General features: G+C 40.6%; 1 protein-coding gene across 16 annotated transcripts in view; it reads left to right on the top strand.

The window, feature by feature from the left end:
- PTPRT (protein tyrosine phosphatase receptor type T) overlaps window positions 1–25,339 on the top strand; it is a 1,083,381-nt gene that overhangs the window by 827,723 nt on the left and 230,319 nt on the right. For all 16 annotated transcript variants that reach the window (XM_070472652.1, XM_070472647.1, XM_070472651.1 and 13 more), the window contains exon 12: window positions 15,122–15,395. In XM_070472652.1, the coding sequence (XP_070328753.1) occupies window positions 15,122–15,395 (274 nt within the window). The remainder of the gene's footprint in view (window positions 1–15,121; window positions 15,396–25,339) is intronic.

The following is a 25,339-nucleotide window of genomic DNA, read 5'->3' as shown; positions in this document are numbered from 1 at the left end:
ATTTAGGGAAACCTTGTGTGTGTGTGTGTGTGTGTGTGTGTACATGTAATATCCATTTTGTTTGCTGAAACCTCTTGTGAGTTTCTTTAATTAAATTTTAGTATCTGGTTCACCAGTCTAATAATCACATCATCTGTAAATAATTTTATGTCTTCCTTTCCCAGTTGTAATAGGTCTTATTTTGGTTTTACGTTATGTTGCATTGGGGGCATTGTTGCCAAATGATGTCAATAGTTGACCTGTCTGTGTTACTGCAACCTCCAAGACTTACCCTCCAGTAAATTTTCCCTTTGTGTGATGTTAGTGGTAGGTTTGAAGCAGATATTTTTAAACATCATAATAAAAATATCTCTGCTTCACCAGTTGTCTTTGTGCCTGTTTAAATCAGAAAGGGATGTTAAACTTTATCAAATGCCTTTTTGCCATCTAGTCATGTGACCATTTTGATTTTCTGCTTGACTTTATTTATGTGTTATTTTCCTAGATTTTTTTTTATCACTAATCTGTCTTGTGTACCTGAAGTAAATTATCTGCTTATGGGGAAATGAATTTAATAGCATATTAGAGGAATAATTTGCAACAATTTGAGATGTTCTCCCTCTTTTTCTGTCTTATGTAATTGCTTATATAACATGGGAATTATCAGTTGTTGAAAGACTGAAAGAAATCTTTGGAAAAGCCATCTGGCTCCAGCGTTGTTTATTCTAATTTTCTTTTTATGGAATGCTTAATTAATTTATTGTCATTCTTTTTTGTTTAATAACAAAGGCTTTTCAGATTCTCAAAACAGGTTTTGTCCTATCCCATAAGCATTAAACATCATTGTTCTCATTGTAATAGTTCTAAAGAGTATGAAACTGTGGTTTTGATTTCCTATTTGATATGAGAGTTACTTAGGAAAGTTCTTATTTTCCCCAGTTGGAAGTTTTTATTTGTTTAGAATTTTGGTTTAATAATATCTGGTTCTATCTCATTATACAGAGGTAATGCAGTGTACTCCTTTTCATGTAGAGAGAATTTTTGGATTTTTGTGAATGCCCCTCATCATTTTGATATTCTGTCCCAAATATTGACTACTTAAGTATAAAATATTATTTCTTCCTCTATCATATTCTCTGAAAGTAGCATTCCTAGTTCTTTATTTTTTATTCATATAGTCGAACATTTCAAATGTACACATACGGAGCTTTTTCCTTTTCTCTTTTGTGAATTGTTCTATTATCAGGCTTAAAAAGATTTTTTTTCAACTCAAGGTGATTTTTTTTCAAATCTCCAGGCTGTTAGAAGCGTGGCACAATAAACACCCTGCATCCTTCCCCCAGGTTCACCAGTTGCGAACACTTTGTCGGTTTACTTTGTGTCTGTTTTTCTGATCTCTCAAATCCTTGCCCGGTTAGCTGTAGTAATCATGACTCTTCAAAGGCTCTAGTTTGTATATCCTCAGAAAAAGTCAGTCTTCTCTGTATCCACAGTATAGTCGTCACGCTCAGGAAATTGAAAGTCCAGTATCCAGTCAAGAATCACACATTGCATTGGACTGCCATGCCATCCTGAAATTTTTAAGTAAACGAATTTTGAACCATTCAAATATAATGTAGTTTTTCATGTATGATGAGGCCTTAAATGTGGAGTTTTTTCTCATAATTATGGAATTTTCCCAACACTGTTTATTGATAAAATTTTCTCTTTCCCACTGACTTGCATTGCTTCTGTTTCTATAAATGAAATTCACACACACACGCACACCCCTCTTCCATTTTCTTTTGATCATACCCCAGTACCCGTTGTTTAATTATTTTGATAATTAAATAGTTACCAAATATGCCCTTAATATGAGCTATTATCTAGTAGTGGTTTTTCACTCACATTCCTTTGTTTAAAAATAGGTTCTTGACTATATTTCCTATTTTAAACAAAGAAACCCAAATAATCCCATTGATATTGTTAAGATTTCAAAATTGAGGTGATCTATATCTTCAGGGTTTCGAATTGTCACCTAACTGACCTCATAGTTTATACTATTTACTTTTTCCCAAAGAAAGAAAATATCAATTTGGCAATAGTTGAATCTTAACAATATGTGGTGCTTTCATCCAGGACTTAAACATTTCTGTCCATTTATTCAGCTGTAGTTCTGCACAATAACCTAACACCCACTCTGCCAAGCCCTGTGCTGGACACTAGAGATATTCTTTTGTATCACTTGGTAGAGGTTGTTGTTGTGGGTTTTTTTTCCTCTTCCTTTGTCAGGTCTGTATATTTCTTTATTTTTTTAAATATTTATTTTTAATTGATTGGTTTACAATATTGGTTTGATTTCTGTCATACATCAACATGAATCAACCATTATTTGTGTTATCTTTACCTGGGTGTTCAATGGAAGGACTGATGCTGAAGCTGAAACTCCAATCCTTTGGCCTCCTCATGCGAGGAGTTGACTCATTGGAAAAGACCCTGATGCTGGGAGGGATTGGGGGCAGGAGAAGAAGGGGATGACAGAGGATGAGATGACTGGATGGCATCACCGACTCGATAGACATGAGTTTGAGTAAACTCCAGGAATTGGTGATGGACAGGTAGGCCTGGCGTGCTGTGATTCATGGGGTCGCAAAGAGTCAGACACGACTGAGCGAATGAACTGAATTGAACTGAGAGGGGGCACTGGAAATCCACTGAATAGCCACATGCAGAGTCTCTTTTATGATACTGGAGGGAGATCAGCCAAGAAGGAGGCTATTGAGATGGTCTAGTTACCTGTTTTCCACCCTGGTCCTACTCCAGAAATTGTGGACAGTGGAGCAAATAGAATGAGTTGCCAGCAGTTTGAATTTTCTGCCTGTTCTGTAGACCTTGAACAGTGTCTATCCTAAGTCAGTTGGGTCTTCAGGTCATCAGACAGTATGTGTGGCATTAGTGAGGGTATAATTTTTGCCTTATATTCCCCACATCAGTTGTTCCAGGACTGTTCTACCTGTGATGAACCAAAGCGGATGGTGGCTTTTTAACGTCAGATAAGGATTACCGTACTGTTACTGTAGATTACCAAACTGCTATGTTTCTTCCTGTTATTCTCAAGCAATGTTGCCATTATCTCCCCTCTATGCACTCAGATTGGACTTCCCCGGTGGCTCAGATGGTACCAAATTCACCTGCAATGCAGAAGACCCAGGTTCGATTCCTGGGTCAGGAAGATCTCTTGGAGAAGGAAATGGCAACCCACTGCAGTGTTCTTGCCTGGAGAATTCCATAGACAGAGGAGCCTGGTGGGCTTCAGTCCATGGGGTTGCAAAGAGTGGGACACGACTGAGGGACTGACACTTTCACTTTCATGCACTGAGATATTACCATACTGGTTCACCCAAAAAATGTACCATTAGGTCCCACATGTGCTAAGTCACTTCAGTCGTGTCCAACTCTTTGCGCCCCTATGGATCATAGCCTGCCAGGCTCCTCTGTCCATGGGTTTCTCCGGGCAAGCATACTAGAGTAGGTTCTAGTATCTTTGCGATCTCCAGGGGATCTTTGCGACCCAGGGATCGAACCCACATGTCTTACGTCTCCTCCTTTGCAGGCAGATTCTTTACCATTGAGCTACTGGGGAAGCCCTTGAGATCCCACATTTTCCAGTTGAAAGAGCTGGCCAGCTTCCATTTGCTGAGCACACACTGGCTGTGTGCCTGTCACTCTGCATAAACTGTCTGCCTCCTCACAGCACTGCGGTTGTAGCTTCCCCATTTTGCAGATACGGAAACTGAGATACACAGAAGCTAAGTGCGTTGACCCAACCAATGGAACACTTAAGTGTGCATTCAGCCACCCCGAAGCCAACACTCACTTCAGTCTAGCCATACCACCTCCCTAGGAGCAAAGTCACGCGTGATCTATTTTGGTGACATTTCCATTGGAAAAAAATGAAAATAAATGTCACTGCTCAGAGGGCAATGCCTGGTGTCTGGAAAAGTCTGGGTGCTTTTGTTCTTAAGCTCTAGATCACTGAGGGTGGCTCAACACTCATTTTCTGGAATTATTTTGAGACTCTTGCTTGGGCATTTGCCAAGAAGGGAAGAGACTGATCAGTGCCAGCCAGCAAGGCTTTCAGGACAACCGTGGTGACAGCAGAAGCAATGTCACATAGAAGTCAGCTACCTTAATCCTGTGTCACCTTGAACTCTGGGCACTAGAATGCCCCTGTGGGAGGCGGTCGAGCATTAAATCATTTAACAAATATTTTTAGAGCAGAAACTGAGCTAAGCCCTGGAGATATAGTAGGAAACAAGACAGACATACACCTGTCCTCTAGAATCTTTGTTGCTGTTCAGTCACTAAGTCGAGTCTGACTCTTTGCGACCCCATGGACTGCAGCACACCAGGCTTCCCTGTCCTTCACCATCTCCTGGAGTTTGCTCAAACTCATGTTTGAGAAGGGGATGACACAGGATGAGACGGCTGGATGGCATTACCAACTCAATGGACATGAGTCTGAGTAAACTCCAGGAGTTGGTGATGGACAGGGCGGCCTGGCGTGCTGCGATTCATGGGGTCGCAAAGAGTCGGACACAACTGAGTGACTGAACTGAACTAGCTTTTTTTTAAAGGACTTCTGAAAGGGTGTTTTTTCCCTTAAGTCTTCTAGCTTGTTTTTCATGGTGTACAGTTTATTTATCTCTATCTTCTATCAAACCACTTTACTGAATTCTTTTATTAATTTTAAAAGTCTTTCACTTGATTCTCTTCAATATATTAGGTCACAGTCATATTATCTACAAATGATGATAAATTGCTTTCCTCTCTAAAATGTATATCTCTTCTGTTTGGTGTCTTATTGCATTGGCCAAAATTACCCCATTTTAGATACAAGTCCTAGAGGTGAAATTATTTGCTCGGCATGTCAGACAGAGCTAGTGAGTGGTAAAGCTAGAACTAAAACCTCCACCTTGGTTTTTTAGTGCAATAAAGGGCACTAAAGCATGGCCATCTATCTAAATATCAGCTAACTGGCCCCATATCTATCCAGTTGCTTTTTGCTCAAGGAAGGTTGACATTTGCAGTGCTTATAGTCATTTCTTTAAATGACTTAACCTCCTAGATGCATACGCGCGCATGCGCGCACGCACACACACACACACACACACACACACACAAACACACAGACACACACACACACACACAGAGCAGGCGTGATGATGATAAATGATGCCAAGAAAAATTAAGCAGGGAAGTTTAATAAGGCATAATGTAGTTGGGGTTGCTATTTTAGTTTTTACATTTATTTATTTATATTTATTTATTTGACTGTGCCAAGTCTTAGTTACGGCACATGAGATCTTCAGTTGTGGCATGTGGGATCTAGCTCCCAGACCAGGGATAGAACCCAGGCTCCCTGCACTGGGAACATAGAGTCTTAGCCACTGGGCCATCTGGGAAGTCCCAGGGTTGCTATTTTAAATACGGTGATCATGTCTGATTTCACTGGCAGAAGTGAAGAAGCAAACCTTCAAAGGGTTGCTTATATCTGAGGGAAGAGCATTTCAGGCATCAAGGGCAGCAAATCGAAGGCTTTGAGATGAGAACATGCCTAGAGGGTGTTCAAGGAATAGCAAAGACATCTCATAACAGGGCCTTGGAGACATTACAAAGATACTGCCTTTTCCTCTAAGTAAGGCTTCCCTGGTGGCTCAGATGGTAAAGAATCCACCTGCAGTGCAGGAGACCTGGGTTTGATTCCTGGGTCAGGAAGATCCCTTGGAAAAGGGCTACCCACTCCAGTCTTCTTGCCTGGAGAATTCCATGAATAGAGGAACCTGGGTAGCTACAGTTCATGGGGTTGCAAAGAGCTGGATGCAGCCGAGGCACTAGCACTCACTCAAGGTGAGTGAGCCTTTGAGCACAGGAGTGTCATGACCTGGTCATGTTTTTAAAGGGTCACTACAGCCACTATTTTGAGATTGCTGGAGGCAAGATTAGAATCAGGAAGACCAATTGGGAAGCTATGGCAGTAGATCATAGTCCATAGTAGATCCAGTCAAGAGATCATGGGGGCTTGGTAGGGTCATAACTTGGAGATGATGGAAGGGGTCAAATTCTGGATATATATTGCAGTGAGAACCATGGTAGTTACTTATGTGTCATATTGCAAATGAGAGAGGACTGATGATTAACAGAAAATACGTGAGGGCCAGGCATTTTGATGTGAAATGTTTCTCCACCCCAGTAAGTACATGCTCAGTTAAAGCTAGTTATACTTTTAAATATTAGAGAAGATATGGCATGACACTCTGGCCATCATCAGAAGGCTGTCTGGTTTCTTATTTTAAGATTTCTTTTGGTTTCATTTGACAATAATTAAAATTTAATGTGAACTCTTCAGTTGAATTGATATGGCCCCGTTACCCAGCATGATGGGTTGGCAAAATAATTCATTGAAGTTTTTGCTTTACCTCTTCTAGAAAAACCTGAATAAACTTTTTGGCCAACCCAGTATTAAGTCCTCTAAATTTCTACTCAAAATCCACTTTTGTTAAATTTATTAAGGGCAATTCAGTCACAGGAGATGAGTCCAAATGGAAAACCAGGCAAATTTTTGTGGTCTAATTTGATAACACTGTAATAATAATGCATTCAGCAGTTCAGTTGGCTCCAGTCAACTTTTATAAACAGCACTTTACTGTTAGAAAGAACCCTGCAGACACACCATCTCCTTTAAGCCTCACCACTATCCTGTAAGCACCCTTCTTCTCAGAATCCTTCCCTGACCAGGTCCTCCTCCTGTCCTCCCCTTACTGAATTGTACTGAACAGTTAGTATGTCTCCCCATCTCAGTCCTGAGTTCCTAGTGCCCAGGGGCCATGTTGCATTCAAATTTTGACCTGCCACAGTGTAGTCACGCAATAAATATCTGATGCATAAATGAATAAATACATGAAAGACGGAGTGGGCAGTAGATCACACAGTTGTCAGAAGCCAGGGAAAGATGCTTTGACATACTCTGACACTAGAAATGTATTCCTCTCCCCATTTCTTTGCCTTCTCTGATGGCTGTTGTGACTAAGTGAATCGTGAACAAAAACGTATTCCCAGAGTCTTGAAGTAAAGGTTGGCTAACTAAGACATGTCCTTGTAAATTTCAGTTTCATAGTTCCAAGTGACCTTAATGTGGGGAATGTAATTGGAAAGCTAGATTCTGTGGGGATTACAAAGCTCATGCTTGTTTATTAGCCCATCTTGTACAATAACAGCAAAGGTTTATCATCGCATTTTTGTATTAAAATGTGTGCATAGTTGAATGTTAAAGCACAGACTCTTTTGAAGGTAGAAAGAACAACCAAGATTATTCAGTCCATTTCCCTCATTTCTTTAACAGCTTTATTGAGGTATAATTTTCATAGCATAAAATTCATTCATTTTTAAGTGTACAATTCAGTGATTTTCAGTAAATTTGTAGGGTTGTACAACTATCACCACAGTCTCACTTTAGAACATTTTTATCATACCATAAAATACCCTGTGCCCAAGTGCAGTTGATTCCTGCTCACACCTCCAGTCCCAGGCAAATGCTAATCTGAGTAATGTCTCTATGAATTTGCATTTTCTTGACATTTCATATGAATAGAGTCATATAATATAGTCCTTTTCATCTGGCTTCTCTCATTTAGCATAACGTTTTTGACCTTCAGCCATATTGTAGAGTATATCAGTAAATTGTTTCTTTTATTGTTGAATAATATTTCATTAGATGAATATATCATATATTATTTATTTGTTAATTAAAATTGTTTTAATTTTTGGCTATTATGAATAATGCTATTAATATTTGTATATAAGGTTTTATATACACACACTTAGATTGATATCTAAAAATGGAATAGCTTGGTGAATGGAAGCTCTGTGTTTGCCTTTTTAAGGAACTTCTCAACTGCTTGCCATAGTGACTGCACCATATGACTTTCACATAGCAATGTGTGAAAGTTCCAGTTTTCCAGTACCTTTGTCAACACTTGCAATTGTCTGCCTTTTTACTGATAGCCATTCTATTATGGTTAATTGTTGTTGTTTTTTCTTTTGTGTTTCTATTTTTTTATTGTTTTTATTTTTATTGAAGTATAGTTGAGTTGCAATATTACATTAGTTTTAGGTGTACAGCGTAGTCAGTATTTTTACAGACTGTACTCCATTAAAAGTTATTACAAGATAATGGCTATAATTCCCTGTGCAATACAGTTTATTTATAAAATATTAAACTGTATTATATAAACAATATAACAGTATAACAGTTGTTTATATAATAAGCAATATAGTTTATATATAATATAAACTGTATTGTTTATCTGTTTTATTCATAGTAGTTCATATCTCTTAATCCCATAGCCATAATTTGCCACCCCCCATCTTACCTCTCTGCTTTGGTAAGCACTAGTGTGTTTACTGTGTGAATTTGTTTCAGTTTTGCATATATTACATTTGTTTGTATTACTTTCTCAGTTCAGTCTCTCAGTTGTGCCCTACTCTTTGTGACCCCATAGATGCAGCACACCAGGCTTCCCTGACCATCACCAACTCCCGGAACTCACTCAAGCTCATGTCCATTGAGTCAGTGATGCCATCCAACCATCTCATCCTCTGTCATCCCCTTCTCCTCCTGCCTTCTATCAGGGTCTTTTCCAGTGAGTCAGCTCTTTGCATCAGGTGGCCAAAGTATTGAAGTTTCAGCTTCAGCATCAGTCCTTCCAATGAATATTCAGGACTGATTTCCTTTAGGATGGACTGGTTGGATCTCCTTGCAGTCCAAGGGACTCTCAGGAGTCTTTTCCAACACCACAGTTCAAAAGCATCAATTCTTCTGTGCTCAGTTTTCTTTATAGTCCAACTCTCACATCCATACATGACTGCTGGGAAAACCATAGCCTTGACTAGATGGACCTTTGTCAGCAAAGTAATGTTTCTGCTTTTTAGTATGCTGTTTAGGTTGGTCATAGCTTTTCTTCCAAGGAGCAAATGTCTTTTAATTTCATGGCTGCAGTCACCATCTGCAGTGATTTTGGAGCCTCCAAAAATAGTCTCTCACTGTTACCATTATTTCCCCATCTATTTGCAATGAAGTGATGGGACTGGATGCCATGATCTTAGTTTTCTAAATGTTGAGTTTGAAGCCAGCTTTTTCACACTCCTCTTTCACTTCCATAAAGAGCTCTTTAGTTCCTCTTCACTTTCGGCCATAAGGATGGTGACATCTGTATATCCGAGGTTATTGATATTTCTCCCTGCAATCTTGATTCCAGCTTGTGCTTCCTCCAACCCAGCGTTTCTCATGATGTACTCTGCGTATATGTTAAATAAGCACAGTGACAATATACAGCCTTGATGTACTCCTGTCCCAATTTTGAACCAGTCTGTTGTTCCATGTCTAGTTCTAACTGTTGCTTCTTGAGCTGCATACAGATTTCTCAGGAGGCAGGTAAGGTGGTATGGTATTCCCATCCCTTGAAGAATTTTCCACAGTCTGTTGTGATCCACACAGTCAAAGGCATTAGTGTAGTCCATGAATTAGAAGTAGATGTTTTCCTGGAATTCTCTTGCTCTTTCTGTGGTCCAGTGGATGTTGACAATTTATTCTCTGGTTCCTCTGTCTTTTCTAAATCCAGCTTGAACATCTGGGTTCTTGATTCATGTACTATTGAAGCCTACCCTTGAAGAATTTTGAGTATTGCTTTGCTAGCGTGTGAGATGGGTGCAATTGTGAGGTACTTTGAACATTCTTTGGCATTGCCTTTCTTTGAGACTGGAATGAAAACTGACCTTTTTCAGTCTTGTGGCCACTGCTAAGTTTTCCAAATTTGCTGGCACATTGAGTGCAGCACTTTCACAGCATCATCTTTTAGGATTTGAAATAGCTCAGCTGGAATTCCATCACCTCCACTAGCTTTGTTCATAGTGATAACTTCCTAAGGCCCACTTGACTCTGGATTCCACGATGTCTGGCTCTAGATGAGTGATCACACCATCATGATTATTGGGTCATTAAGATATTTTTTTAATAGTTCTTCTGTATATTCTACCATCTCTTCTTAATATCTTCTGCTTCTGTTAGGTCCATACCATTTCTGTCCTTTATTGTGCCTATCTTTGCCAAAATGTTCCCTTGGTATCTCTAATTTTCTTGAAGAAATCTCTAGTCTTCCCCATTGTATTGTTTTCCTCTCTTTGTTTGCATTGATCCCTGAGGAAGACTTTCTTATCTCTCCTGGCTGTTCTTTGGAACTCTGAATTCAGATGGGTATAGCTTTCCTTTTCTCCTTTGCCTTTCACTTCTCTTTTTTTTTTTCCCTCAGTTATTTATAAGGCCTCCTCAGACAAAGATTTTGTGTTTTTCCATTTCTTTTTCTTGGGGATGGTTTTGATCCCTGTCTCCTGTACAATGTCACAAACTTCTGTCCATAGTTCATCAGGCATTCTATCAGATCTAATCCCTTGACTCTATTTGTCACTTCCACTGTATAATCATAAGGGATTTGATTTAGGTCATACTTGAATGGTGATTGCAGCCATGAAAATAAAAGATGCTTACTCCTTGGAAGGAAAGTTATGACCAACCTAGATAGCATATTAAAAAGCAGAGACATTACTTTGCCAACAAAAGTCTGTCTAGACAAGGCTATAGTTTTTCCAGTGGTCATGTATGGATGTGAGAGTTGGACTGTGAAGAAGACTGAGCACTGAAGAATTGATTCTTTTGAACTGTGGTATTGGAGAAGACTCTTGAGAGTCCCTTGAACTGCAAGGAGATCCAACCAGTCCATCCTAAAGGAATTAAGTCCTGGGTGTTCATTGGAAGGACTGATGCTGAATCTGAAACTCTGATACTTTGGCCACCTGATGCGAGGAGTTGACTCATTGGAAAAGACCCTGATTCTGGGAGGGATTGGGAGCAGGAGGAGAAGTGTACAACAGAGGATGAGATGGTTGGATGGCATCACTGACTTGATGGACATGAGTTTGAGTAAACCCCGGGAGTTGGTGATGGACAGGGAGGCCTGGCATGCTGTGATTCATGGGGTTGCAAAGAGTCAGACACGACTGAGCAACTCAGCTGAACTGAATGGTCTAGTGGTTGTCCCTACTTTCTTCAACTTAGGTCTGAATTTTGCAATAAGGAGTTCATGATCTGAGCTACAGTCAGCTCCCCATCTTGTTTCTGCTGATTGTATAGAGCGTCTCCATCTTCAGCTGCAAAGAATATAATCAATGTGATTTTGGTATTGACCATCTGGTGATGTCCATGTGTAGAGTCATCATCTCCTGTGTTGTTGGAAGAGGATGTTTTCTTTGACCACTGCATTCTCTAGGCAAAACTCTGTTAACCTTTGCCCTGCTTCATTTTGTACTCCAAGGCCACACTTGCCTGTTATTCCAGGTATCTAGGTATCTCTTGACTCCCTACTTTTACATTCCAGTCTCCTATGATAAAAAGGACATCTTGTTTTTTGGTGTTAGTTCTAGAAGGTCTTGTAGGTCTTCATAGTACTGTTCAGCTTCAGCTTCTTCAGAATTAGTGGTTGGGGCATAGACTTGGATTAATCTGATATTACTGTAATATTGAATGGTTTGCTTTCTAGATTCCACATATAAATTTGGTTTCTTGTTTATATCTTCAGTTTTGGAAAATATTTGCTGCTAGTCTTCAGGTCACTTTCATCGATAGCTACTCTGTAAGTAGTAGTAATTTTGGCATACCCATGGGAGGAGCTTTAGCTCTGGATCTTCCTGCTCCACCGTCTTGGTCATAGCTCTTTAAATTGACCATCTTTTCCATGAGTTTATAAACCACTTGTATTTTACCTTTAGTGAAATGTCTAGTCAAATATTTTGCCAACTTTCAATTTGAGTAATTTGTGTTTTTATTATTGACTGTTAATGGATCATTATGTATGTTGGAGGAGAGTCATCATACATAAAATTTGCAAATATTTTCTCTCAATGTATATAGCTTGTCTTGTCATTTGCTGAATAGCACCTTCTGAAACCAATTTTTAAAAATCTGATGATATCCAATTGATCTTTCCCTCCCTCCATTCGCAGATCATACTTTTGGTGTTGTACTCACACACACTTTCCATAATCCAAGGTCATGAAAATTTCCTCCTATGTTTTGTCCTAGAGAATTTATAACTTTAGCTCTTACAGTTAGGGTTATGACGTGTTCTCTCTGTTCTTCTGTATAATGTGAACTTTTTTTTTTAATGTTTACTTTTTGTGAACAAGGTTTTTTTTAAATTGAAGTATAGATAATTTCTTATGTTGTGTTAATTACTGCTGTACAGAGAAATGTCTAATGTGAATTTAAGTTTAGATTCTTGTGTGTGGATAGTCAGTTGACCTAGCATCATTTGCTTAAAAGATTATCCCTCTATCATCAAATTGTCTTGAAATTTTTGTCAGGAATCAACTGACCATGGATGGATTCAGCCTTTGACTAGAAGTCTCTTCCCCGGGTAGAGAAAGGGCATCACAGGCTATGTCTGTGATGGAGTCATGGTCTGAAAGGATGTTGGTACCCGTCAGTGGTGAGTGGTCAGAGAAGCGTGAGTCATCACCTATCGTATCAGTCTGAACAGCAGAAGAGGCATTAGGGTCCAGCGGCACAGTTCTCCAAAGCTTGCAGAGGTGCCTACAGGTTTTGCTCTTAAAGGCATCTAAGACAACTGTCCTCTGAGAGCTGGGGTTTTGGGTCTGGGACCAAAGTAGAGTTTTCTTGTCTCAGGAGACACTGAAACTAAAATACAGAAGTTGCTGGCGAGCCTGGGTCATTAAAGTCAAGGAAGGAGAGGGGTGCGGGTTGTCAGTCACATTAGAAAGAGGATGAATGTTGGACGTTGAAGGTGAGGAGGTGAAAAGAGGTGCAGATAAGCCTTGGCCTTATGCATTGAGATGATGCTACTGCCCAGGTTTCAGGTCCTGCAAGAAGAGACCCTTAGGAAAAATTACGAAGAAAATATGGTCATCAATGTCCACCTTCTCATTGAGAGAAGTAGAGAAGGTGTCACGGGAGGGGTGATTGCGGGAGGTGTTCTCACTTAGGTGTGATTAATCATCACCAGCATGCTGCAAAGAGCTTCAATAAAGAGGTTTCCAAGAGAATGATGATGAGAGTGAAGTTAGCACAGAAACACAAATAATGCCCACTCTCTTGCTTCTTTCTCCGACCTCTTCCTAAAGCATGTGTGTCAAGGGAAGGAAGGTTGCACAGTTCGCGTGACTGTTTCTTCCCTTCCTCCTCCTTAATCAGAGGTCCCAGATCTCTCAGAGAGGCTAGATTCCTGGCAGAAAGATTTATATGACAAAATAGTTTACAGCTTTCTGGCCGCAATTGCGCGTTTGCCTCTGAACGGACAAGCTGTAGACACAGTGGGCCTCAGGGAGCTGCTGGCTGTGCTCTGGCACATTAATCCCAATTGTATGGAAACCGTATGTTGACAACACAGTTTAACCCAAAAAGATACCCTTTGCTAGCCTTTGTGATTTCAGACGAGGCTGGGTGGGATAGAGCTGTACAATTTCAGCCGCCGAGTAAAACAAACACACAAAATGCTTAGAAGGCCCTCTGTTCATTTTGTCGGCTTATGGAGTAGGAAGGAAGGTAGAGAAAAAGAAAAGATACGGCACTCTACTCTTGCTGCAGTTTGACACTCATGGGGCACTCTGCCTCGCAGCCTCAGCACCCTCATCTCTGGTCTGGCTGCTGAGTTTGGTTGAATTGACAAGTGAGTCCTCAGTAATTAGATTGGTGGAGAGGAAGGGGCAGTGGGGTTACAGACTGACCCCTGGAGAGATGATTTGCTTCTCTCCGTAGCCCACACATTTGGCTTACAGTTGGTGTTTAATAAAGCCTTGGGCATCTCTCTTCACACATTAACAGCTTCTTACCTCCTTCTAAGCTGAAGGAAATGTGTGCAATCACTAGACAGGAGCTTAGAGGAATCACTTTCTCTTGAATTGGGTTTCTACATTCCGTCAGATTGGGTTTCTGGCTTCTTTTCAATTTAGTTCAGTTTGGTCCACTTGAACAAGTATTCACTGATCAGCACACAGGTATCAGGCAATCTGCTGAGCGGTGTGTGGACAGAGAGAGAGTGAAGCAGAGACAACTAAGCCACAACTGCCACTGTCTTAAAGGTCACTGTCCAGCCAGAGAAACAGCAGATCCAAGCTCACGTTATTGCTGTCCCAGGCAGACAGCCATTAACCAGTGGTAGGAGAGTTGAGTAGGGGGGAAGACCTACTCATTCACATTTGGAAGACCTAGACCTGCTGCATGGAGGAGATGAAAGACAGGCTCAGCTTTTAGAGAAAGGCTTCCACAGGCAGAAGTGGGTAGAATGAGAGGGCACTGCAGGTGGAGGAAGCACCAGTTGGTGATGGCACGGGATAGGATCCAAAGGATGTTTGTGCAGTACAGGGGTTCTGGAGCAGCTGCAATCAGGGGCCTACCATAAGACTCTCTGAGAGGTAGTTTACAAACCAGACACAAAGTGCCCCCAAGTGCCAGGATGAGGAGTCTAGATTATATCGTTCAGATAGTGGAGAGTCTGTCAAAGTGCTTGAAGAGTGACAATGTTTATGTTTAGGGAGGTCAGTGGATTGACTGGTGAGTTGATCACATAAATTAGAGGCGAAGAGACCAGTTGAGTTCAGCTAAGAGATGGGGAAGTGCCCCACCTCTGCAATATAATGGGAAGAGAACAAAGGGGAAGGGCAGGTGCAAATTGCTGATGTCATGTCAACAGAGCTTGATGATTAGAGGAGCAGAGTGAAAACCAAGGAGGTAGAAAGTGAGGATGAGCCCCCAGAATCAAGATCTGGTCACTTGATGAACAGTGCTCCCCTCGCTAAGGAAAGAAATGGAGGCGGCGGAGCATGCGGGTTTGTAGGGGTTGAAACCAAGTTGCATTTTGGGCATATCCAGTGTGAACTGGCCCTTTGGAACATCTAAATGGAGATCTGTTTCTGCAAAGTGGCAGGTTTAGAAGCCTGAAACTCTGGAGGGAGGTTTCAGTCATAGTGATGATGGTAAATAACAAGTTCATCCCTCCAGAGAGTTGCTCATCTGCCTCTCCTCTTTCCTATTCAGTGTTTATCAGCTGGTTGTCAAGGAGGAGCGGCTTCAGAAGTCACGGAGGGCAGCTGACATCATCGAGTGCTTTTCAGTGCCGGTGAGCTATAGGAACGCCTCCAGCCTTGATTCTCTACACTACTTTGCTGCCGAACTGAAGCCTGCCAACCTGCCTGTCACCCAGCCATTTACAGTGGGTGACAACAAGACATACAATGGCTACTGGAACCCTCCTCTCTCCCCTCTGAAAAGCTACAGCATCTACTTCCAGGCCCTCAGCAAAGCAAACGGAGTAAGTATGGCCAAATGGAGGCCATTTCTTGCCTTGTTTTCCCATTCTTAGATGAGAAGTCAGCATCACTTTACAGAGAGGTTGCCATATGAAGGCCCATGGACCAAAGCATCCAGATCAGCCTTTTGTTGGGCGGAGGGGGTTGTTTTTTCAATACAGTGATGCCTGTTCATTTTCATAGTACATGGCTGCTCTGATGCTACAGCAGTACACTTGAGTAGTTGCGACAGAGACTCTTTGCCACCTAAAGTATTTACTCTGTGACCCTTTACAGAAAATGTTCTCAGACCGCTGAATTAGAGGATAGAAAGGCGTTTCACTTGGGAAAGTCACACTCAGATCTGAGTCTTAATTTTCTCATCTATAAAAGAATACCTATAAATGTGATTTCTATGAATGCCCTGAACATACCTATTTTAGTTAATCAGTGACTACTAACCACTTTCTTGTTACTGGTAGTCACGTTAGAAAATATTTTTCTCTCAAAGACAAGGTAACCTTTTCTGTGTCTGTCTTTTTTTTTTTTTTTTTGGTTAATAAGAGGTGTCAGTCATAACATCACAAGATCACAGGGCTGGAAAGGATCTGAAAGGGCATCCAGTATCTCCCTCCCTTCCCCGAGACACAAGACAGTGCTTCAGTCAACATAACAATATCACAGCTAACAGATGTTAGTGTTTATTCCTTTTTTTAAAAAAATTGAAGTGTTGTTGTTTTATAATGTCATGTTATGTCCTTGTGTACTGCAAAGTGATTCAGTAACACACACATACACATATATATATATATATATTCAGTTACATATACATATATTTTTCATATTCTTTTACATTATGGTTTATTACAGGATATTGAATCTAGTTCCCTGTGCTATATAGTAGGACCTTGTTGTTTGTCTTTTATATAATCGTTTGAATATGTTAATCCCAAACTTCTAATTTGTCCTTCTCCTACCCTTTTCCCCCTTTGGTAACCATAAGTGTGTTCATAAGTGTGTTCTTTATGTCTGTGGGTCTGTTTCTCTTTTGTAAATAAGTTCATTTGACCATATTTTTTAGAACCCATATATAAGCATTATATGGTATTTGTCTTTCTCTGCCTGACTTACTTCACTTAGTTTGATAATCTGTAGGCCCCTCCATGTTGCTGCAAATGGCATTATTCCATTCTTTTCATGGCTGAGTGGGATTCCATTGTGTGTGTATACCACATCTTCTTTATCCATTCAACTGTCAATGGACATTTAGGTTGTTTTTATATCTTGGCTATTGTAGCGTGCTGCTGTCAACGTTAGGATGTATATATCTTTTAAGATTAAGGTTTTCTCTGGAAATATGCCCAGGAGTGGAGTTGCTGGATCATATGGCAACTCTACTTTTAGTTTTTTAAGAAACCTTCATAATATTCTGCACAGTAGCTGCACCAGTTTACTTTCCCACCAGCAATATAGGAGGGTTCCCTTTCTTCCACACCCTTTCCAGCATCTGGTATTTGATGATGTCAGTGCCTATTCTTGAATAACTCCAGTAACAAATAACTCACTTCTTTATATGATAACTTGCTGATCTTTGTGGGGGCTGTGACTGAGGGCTTTTTTGTTTTTTAACTGACTTAAGTAAATCTTTTATTATAGCTTCCACCCATTGCTCTTGATCCATACTTTTAGGTCCCAGTAGAGCCAATGCAATCACCTTCTTAGGTGGTATTTTTTTTTTTTCAGTTCACTTCTCCTCTAGACATATACAAACCCATCTGGTCTTATGCTCTGCAAGCTAACTATCTTTAGTTCCTCTTGTACTCAAGTATCTTCCGCCTATGATGTTTTTATGGACATATTCCAAGTTGCCATATTTTATTCAACAGATATATAATGAACAGTGACATATGCTAAGCCCTGTAGTTCATATTAAGATTATGTAGTATGTGCCCTCGAAGAGCTTCTGTAACCATAAGGGAATCTGGTATGTGTCATGTTCCACAGTGTGTCTGGAAAAGTGAGAAACTCACTGGGGTAGGAAAACCTGAAACAAAAGCAAGATTTGCTGTTGAAGGTTTAGAGAATAGCTTGGGTAGGTGCTGGGTGGCCAAGATAGTCTAGTCTGTTAGTGGCCGTCGTTACTTTATGAGAAACCTGGATTGAGAAACTACTTCACATTTAAAACGTCCACATAACCATTTATAGATTCCACATTGGTATTTCATTTCTGCATCCATTGCTGGTTCAAGGAACATTCCTCACAGAGAGTATAAAACCAAAAAAAGAAGCTGCCAGACTGCCTTGCACCTGTAATCTGGCCTCTTCATACAACACTCTGATACACTGAGGAAGAAGATGTCAAAATGGCCAGAAGCATCTGGGAGCCCGTCTCTGTATCCCATATTAGCCAGATTAGCCAGTTTCTTGGTTCAGCACAGACCTAAGAAAGAGTGGCTTTCCCTGCTCTTGGCAACATATCAAGAAGTGCTGTTGGGTTTCCATGCTGTGGAACAGAGTCATAGCTGCATTTGTGTCACCTGCTATCACATTCCTCCCAAGATTCTCCTAAAAACCCAACAACAGACCAAGTCTACAGAACCTAGGAAACTGGACCCCAGGAGCAATTTCTCCAACCTGAGCATGGTAGGTCCTAGAAGAGCAGCAGATGAGGTAGGCGGAATATTGGAGGTGTTGCTCCCCAGACGTCATACAGTAGATCCCCTTTTTTAAAAACTACTTTATTCTGGCTGTGCTGGGTCTTCTGCACAGGCTTTTTCTCTACTTGTGATAAGTGGGGGATATTCTCTAGTTGTAGTGCATGAGCTACTCTTTGTGGTAGTTTCTCTTGTGGAGCACTGGCTCCAGGCGGCCAGGCTTCACTTGTTGCAGTGCATGGTCTCGAGAGCACAGGCTCAGTAGTTGTGGCACACGGGCTTAGTTGCTCTGAGAGGTGGTATCTTCCTGGACCACAGCTCGAACCTGTGTTTCCTGCATTGGCAGGTGGATTCTTTACCACTGAGCCACCAGGGAAGCCCTAGACCCCCCTTTTGAAGACATGAGGGTTTGCCTTTAGGGGAAAAAGTCACCCCACTCTGAAGCTATCTCATCTAAGAGGCAGTTTCTACTCCTGGTTCCAAGATAAACATGACCATTTAGTTACTCGTGCCTTTGATCCCACACCATGTGTACCCTCATCTGGGGCCTAAGATTGGCTGCAGTGAAGCCCAAGCAGGTGAGCAATTGGATGGTTGTTTATGCCAGGTGTCGTGAGGGTGTAGTCTGCCTCACAGGAACATAGAGGGAAAAGCTGTGGGAGCTGGGCACTCAGAGTATTGTATCTTTCTAGCAAGAAAAAAAACTACGCACCATTTCAAATTATTGTATAGTATTAACTTTTACTGAAAAGAGCTGGGTAAAAGAGACATAGGAACAGGAAAGTCATCCTCAGCCTGACAAGCCCCTGCTTGGTCCCTCAGCTTGCTCTGTATCATAAAGGGGAGCAGACAATGCAGTTAAGCCTGGAGGATTTCTGAGGAGAAAATGTTATAGCCTGCAAATTTCTTATCGGTCAAGTTGTTGTTCTTATGTAAACGCATCACAAAGACATTCTCACCATCCAGAGGCTCCCAACGGCCCTGCTTCTATAAAATCATACAGACAGTAGTAGTTGGCCAAGCAATGAATCAAAAGAAAGAAATCGCAGAGAGAAATATGAAATAAAAAGACACATAGTGAGCCTGGAAACTAATTAAATATCATATTAATGCTAAAATAATTGTTCTAAACACATTGCAAAGAGGTTAATATTAAAAAACAGTTACTTAAAGATATAAAAAATTTACAGCTGTTATCTGGGGATGTAATTCTGTTATATCAACAGAAACTGAGAAAGAGTTGAAGAATTGATGAATGTAAATAAAAATCTGCTAATTTTCCCACTTTGGACAGGATGGAATAAATAATGACTACTTTATTTTTGATACCAAAGTTTTTTTTTTAAGTATTCTTTTTCAAAACATAAAGGCAGCCTTCTAATCTATCATAGAAAGCCAGAAAACAGCCATCTACAAAGAAAATGGAAGAAACAAAGGAAACTATAAGTAAACATGAAAATCAGTAACTATAAAGCAAGCCAGAAAACAGAAGCACTCTATTTGATTTTTTTAAAGTGATGCTTTGCTCTCTTCATGAAGGGGTAAAATGTCTTGAGTCAAGTAAAAACCAGAATTCAGCAAATCTATATCTCTAGAAGATTAAAAACAAAGGTTAGGGCAAAGTTATATTACATTAAAATGAATTAAAGGAAAGCAGAAATGGCCATTTGTTGCAGGATGGTTGTGGGCAAGGTTGAATGATTTACTATCAATCAATTTCATTGCTTCCATTTCCATCTAAAGTTTCAGCTAGAACATCAGAACAGGGTAAGAGAATTTTAGGGGCCATATATATTTATTCTATGAATATTAAGGATAGTTTTTCAGCTTAGCAGAGTGGTTAGATATTTAGCCTTTACAGTCAGACTACTTACAGATAAAATCCCGTAACTGGGTGACTTTTAAGTTACCTATTAAAAGAGTTAGATGTGATTGATTAACTAAGTAAACATCTAGCAAGCACAGTATGTGCCCCGCCAAAAGGCACTTTTATCTCTGAGTGCTTGGCATAAAGCAGTAAGCCAAACAGACAAAGAAATCCCTACCCTCATAGCAGTTATATTCTAGTAGGGAAGAGAAAGAGGGAGAGAGGGAAGGAGGGAGGGAGAAGTAAAATAATATGTCAGATTATTAGGTTTAGAAATGTGGAGGTCACTCATTTAATCTTAACTATTATTAGGATAAGAGTAAAGACATTTGGTAAACTCCACAGTGAACTATATAAATGTGGAATAATTCAGTTGAGTCCTCCAAACACTATGGAGAGTCCAAGTATTATGTGTTATGAGACAGGTACTCAGAGTCCTCCCAGCCACTTTCATGAAGTGTGAATTGTTTACAGGCACTTAGGTTGGGAATTTTGATCACATTAGTAATACCTCATTTGCCTATTTATGCTTTCTTAAAAATAGTGATAGCAAAGGGCAGTCCCAGCTATTGAAGCACTGTCCTTGGTGCTGAATTTTCAGCGCCTGTAGGGAACTAGGCCACATTGTAACCATTTGTTTTGGGTACAACCATTACAAATCTATAGCATTTTAGAATTGGATGATTTTGAAGTGTCATCTTATGTACACCAGAAGCCAACATAGAAATTTCTAATAAAATGTTCTTGGTAAGGCATTATATAGCCTCAGCTTGACCACTGCAGTTCTTTGGAGGAAAAAGTTGCTTCCTTTGTTAAACAAGTACAATAGTTAGAACTTTCTCCTTTCTATAAAGCCAGATTCTGCCTCCTTAACTCTATAGTCTTGGACACTTGTATTGATTTGAACAAATCGAATTGTTCTTTACCACATCAGCCTTTTGGAGAAAATATGACAGTATCAGCCAGAATCCCTATCCACCCAGGCCATCTTTCATTGATATTTAATATGCAATTACTTCTATTTCTCATACACTATGATTTCTATACCTCTTTAATTCTGTTTATATTTTCTATTCTCTCATAGACAGACTCCTTTTTACAATGCTCTCCATGAAAGGAATGCCCAGAACCTAGAATTGTGCTCCAGATATAGTTAAACCATGCTTGCTACATTTCAACTACCTTTCCTCCCTTGAACCATGTTCTAAGACACTGTTTCTCATACATTCCAATATATTTTTCTCACTCCAGGGGTCTCACACAGGCTGTTATTTTATCCTAGTCTCTCTTCTTCTTTCTTTGAAGAACTAGTACCTTTTCAGTTTTCAGGTGTCATCTTCAGTGTCATATCTTCTGGGAACTTTCCAACCATATTATCTAAGAACCATCCACATCAGCCCTCACTATTTGTTGACCTGTTCTTTACAACACTGTGTGTATTTTTAATTGCACTTGTTTTTGTTTGTTTGCAGTGCATGCCTGTCTCATTAGACTTAGAGCTCCAGGAAGTAGGAACTCTTGTTTGCTGTTGTATTCTCCATACTGAGTACAGTATTTAACACATAGTATAACAGTCATCATTTGATGAATGGATGAGAGTGCAAACTGCTTCTTGTTGTCTGTGAGTATCAGTTTCCTCACTTATAAAATTGAAATTGCAATACACACTTCACACAGTCATTTCAAAGACTAAATGAGAAATGATCTCGAATACTGAAAGGCACCAAGTAAGTGTGAGTAAAGTCTGAATTTCCATTTAGTGTAGCATGAGAGAGATGGCTCAGAGCTATTTTCCCCATAGACAGATGAGCCATAAAGGACCTTCCTTCCATCATAGCAGTAATACTTTGCCCAGCTGTCTCATTTCCCAAGCTTCAGGCTCCTGGGCAGCCTCGATTTCCTCCAAATCTTCCAAATGGTACCCCAGAGTAGCTGTCTCGGTTGTAAACAGCGGGTGGGTGCAGTTTTACATTGTTTCTTTCCCACTCTTCCCAGAATGAGGTCTGCTGAATCCACTGTTCTCTGCATCCCCACCACCATTAGCCATGATTGTGAAGTTGAAAGGACCATAATTAACAGTTGAATGCAAAACAAGTGTGGCAAATTCACGCAGATATCCTTCAGAAGCCCCCGTTTGTTGGGCAGTGCTGTTGTGCCTGTTCTGTTTATGCAGAGAGAAGCCTCTTTCCTTGCTAATCCTTTTCATCATTTGGGGGCATATTTAACCTGCATGATGCCTCTGCCAAATGGTGAGCTAAATAAGAGAAGTGGGAAGTAGAAGGGTGATCATTCTCTATGTCTCATTTCCTCTTCCAGCTCCTGAACTCTTGAGAGCAGTTGGAAGGCAGATGCTATTCTGAATGAGTCCTTGTGTTTGCAGTATAATCACATCATAATAGTTGGGATGATCCAGGTAGAGCTGGGTTAGGAAAAATTCCGTCTCTGAATGAATTGGAAGAAATCATATTTAGTTGTGTACACACCCTGTTAAACTAATATTTGCACATGGGTGGTTTTAGTGAGGCATGGGATAGAAAAAAAAATCAGGCAGCAGACAGGCTTAGCTTTGAGCTATGGTTGTTCCCAGATGTGTGAACTTGAACTGGTTTCTTAGCATCTCAAGATATATAACATGGTTAATGATATATGTCCCCCAAATGTAGGGAGAGTAAGTGAGACAATACATATAATGCATCCATGACAGTTGTTGTAGTTCTGATCCTCTCTTTCTTTTTCACTGCTTTCCTGAAGCTCCTCTCTTGAGGGAGGGAAGGGTTGAAGCATCCTTCACCTGATACATTGCCATTTGTCCCATAGACTTCACACAGTAGCAAATCACTTCCTAACTCTGGAGGACCTTGGGAATTGGACCTCATGTCTTTACATGTCATTACAGCTGTTGACTGCCTTAACTCACCCATGACTCAATTGCTTTATCACCCCACCCCAAGCTTTATTTTCTTAGTTTAACTTTTCATACATGAATCCAAGCCCAACATTTGTTTCTGTTGAATCTTTTGATATAATTGATTGTGTCTTTGGAGAATGATCTTGCCCCTCCCAACCTCATCTCCTGATTCTCTCTTTACTTTAGTGACTATTCATATGTCACATGAAAAAAAGCTCAAATGGACCATAGAATGAGAAGATGTAGAAATACCAAGCTTGAATGGGTTAGAGTTAAGATCTCACAGGAGGTCACATGGCTTGGGTCTTAGAGGTTCCATGAGGGAGTTTGTAAGAAAACTCATCATATATTGGTTGGTTGGTTAGTGTTATTCACTCAATCATGTCCAATTCTTTGTGACCCCATGGGTAGTATCCCACCAGCCTCCTCTGTCCATGGAATTCTCCAAGCAAGAATACTGGAGTGGGTTGCCATTTCCTTCTCCAGGAGATCTTCCCCAACCCAGGGATTGAACCCAGGTCTCCTGTATTGCAGGCAGTTTCTTTACCATCTGAGCTATGAGGGAAGCCACCAGGAAGCCTTTATTGGTTAGGATAAATTAATTTATGCTGTAGTAACACGCAACCATGAAATCTCAGTATATTGCCAGAAACGAAAAATACTTCCCCCTCCTTCTACATGTTCAGAATGTGTCAGCATAGGGGTTCTGCCTACCCTAGTTACTCAAGGACTCAAGATGATGGAAAGTCTGCCTTGATCTATGCCTCCACAATCACTGAGGCAGAGAAGGAAAATGTGGCAAATAAGGCACTGATTTCCACACAGAAAGATACACAGGAGGTTCACATTCCAGTGGACAAGACTGGTCGTGCAGTCATGCTTAACACTTCAAAAAGGAATGAAGCAGTGCCTTCCAGCTATGTGCCTAGAGGAAGGACTGGGATGTTTGAAAATATCCCTTATGGCCACCACATTTACCCTTGTGCCCTAAGCTTTTCCTTCAAGTTCTCATAATTAACAAGACTTACTCTTGAAGTACCTGTGCAGTTTCTATCACAGAACCTGAGAACTCACTATTATTGAGCACCTCCTGCATCCCAAACACTAAGCAAGATGTTTTCACGTATACTAGCTCTTGTTTGATCTCACAAAATGACTCCATTTAAATCGGTGCATGGGTGTACCACCAGAAGCACCATAAAATCTCATGGTATCTCAAGTTACTTCATACGGATGGAAGGATTTTGCTAATAACTTTCTGTTTACCTCCATGGGGATATGGTCAAGAAATGTCTAGCACTCCCTGTGACACTGTTCCACTTTAAAAGGCCATGGTTCTTCAAAGTCTACCATGCAGTGTGGCTGAGAGGCATCTGAAAACCTTAAGTCTCTCCTAACCATCAGTGGCTGAGCCAACATAAAAAAAAAAACTGTTAATCAAAGGTCTCTATATATCCTTTTTCTGACTCTGTTGCCATAGTCCTATGTCAGGAACGTATTTCTGGATTTTATTAGCTCTGTGAAAGTGGGAAGGAGAACTGAAAAATGGACATTAGGAATCCAGGATTATCATCACATCTTTCTGTAACCACTTTGGAAAGCTTTGGCCTGCCAAACCTCCCCGCCTAGTTCTTATCTGTCCCCTGAGGCTGGGTTCCATGCCCCATCTACCTGCCCAGGCCTCCTTCCCAGTCCTCACTGGATTCTCTCTCCTGGGGATCACCCAACCCCTTGGGCATGTCTCCCTCCAGGTCTCCATTCAACCCTTTGAGACTTATCACTTGCTCTAGAAAGCTCTGAATTTCTGTTGAAGCCCCATTAAGTATCAGACTTCTCTTTCCATGTGGAGAGAAATTCCCCAAGTGTCACCTTGTACAAATACCAAGATGAGCTCTCCCAGGTTGCTAATTTATTATTTCACTCACTCACAGTTCCTACAGATTTTATTATCATGGTATGAGAGCTGAGGGACCAAGAACATTTTCCTTTCAATGCAATATTTTAAACTCATTTGGATAAGGAAATGAAGGTTACCCAAATGTTGACAGCTGATAATCTTGTCAGTCTGAATCTTGAGGCGTCAATGCTCCAGACACCCATCCCCAAAAGGTTCATGAAAATGACAGCCTAAGCTTCCATGCAGCAGATTTTCTGCCTCTATCAGGCCCCTTCCAAGTGGAGGGTCTCCATGAAGTTCAGCCCAGTTGGCTCCCAAATGGTGAAAAAGTGGGGAAAACTCTGAATCTGGCAACTGGATTCATGAGTTTAAGTCATTTTATAGCTACATGAAGTGAATGCTGGCCTACTAAACTTCAGTTTCCACATCAGTCAAATGGGAATGAAATATGACCACCCAAACTGACTGGGATCTTTGTGAGGAATAAACAGGAGGAATGATAACTCTTTGCACATTCCTAAGCACCTTTCAAAGGAAGGTGTTGCTAACATGGATATGTATGAATTTGTGGGTAGAAATTCAGCATTATGTGTATATACGTGTCTACTTCCATTCACATAAACATTTTAGCATGTGGGTGT

Source organism: Odocoileus virginianus, chromosome 9 (genome assembly GCF_023699985.2).
Source record: "Odocoileus virginianus isolate 20LAN1187 ecotype Illinois chromosome 9, Ovbor_1.2, whole genome shotgun sequence".
Lineage (NCBI taxonomy): Eukaryota > Metazoa > Chordata > Mammalia > Artiodactyla > Cervidae > Odocoileus > Odocoileus virginianus.
The sequence above is the reverse complement of the archived record's forward strand: the minus strand, read 5'-3'. Positions and strand labels throughout refer to the sequence as shown.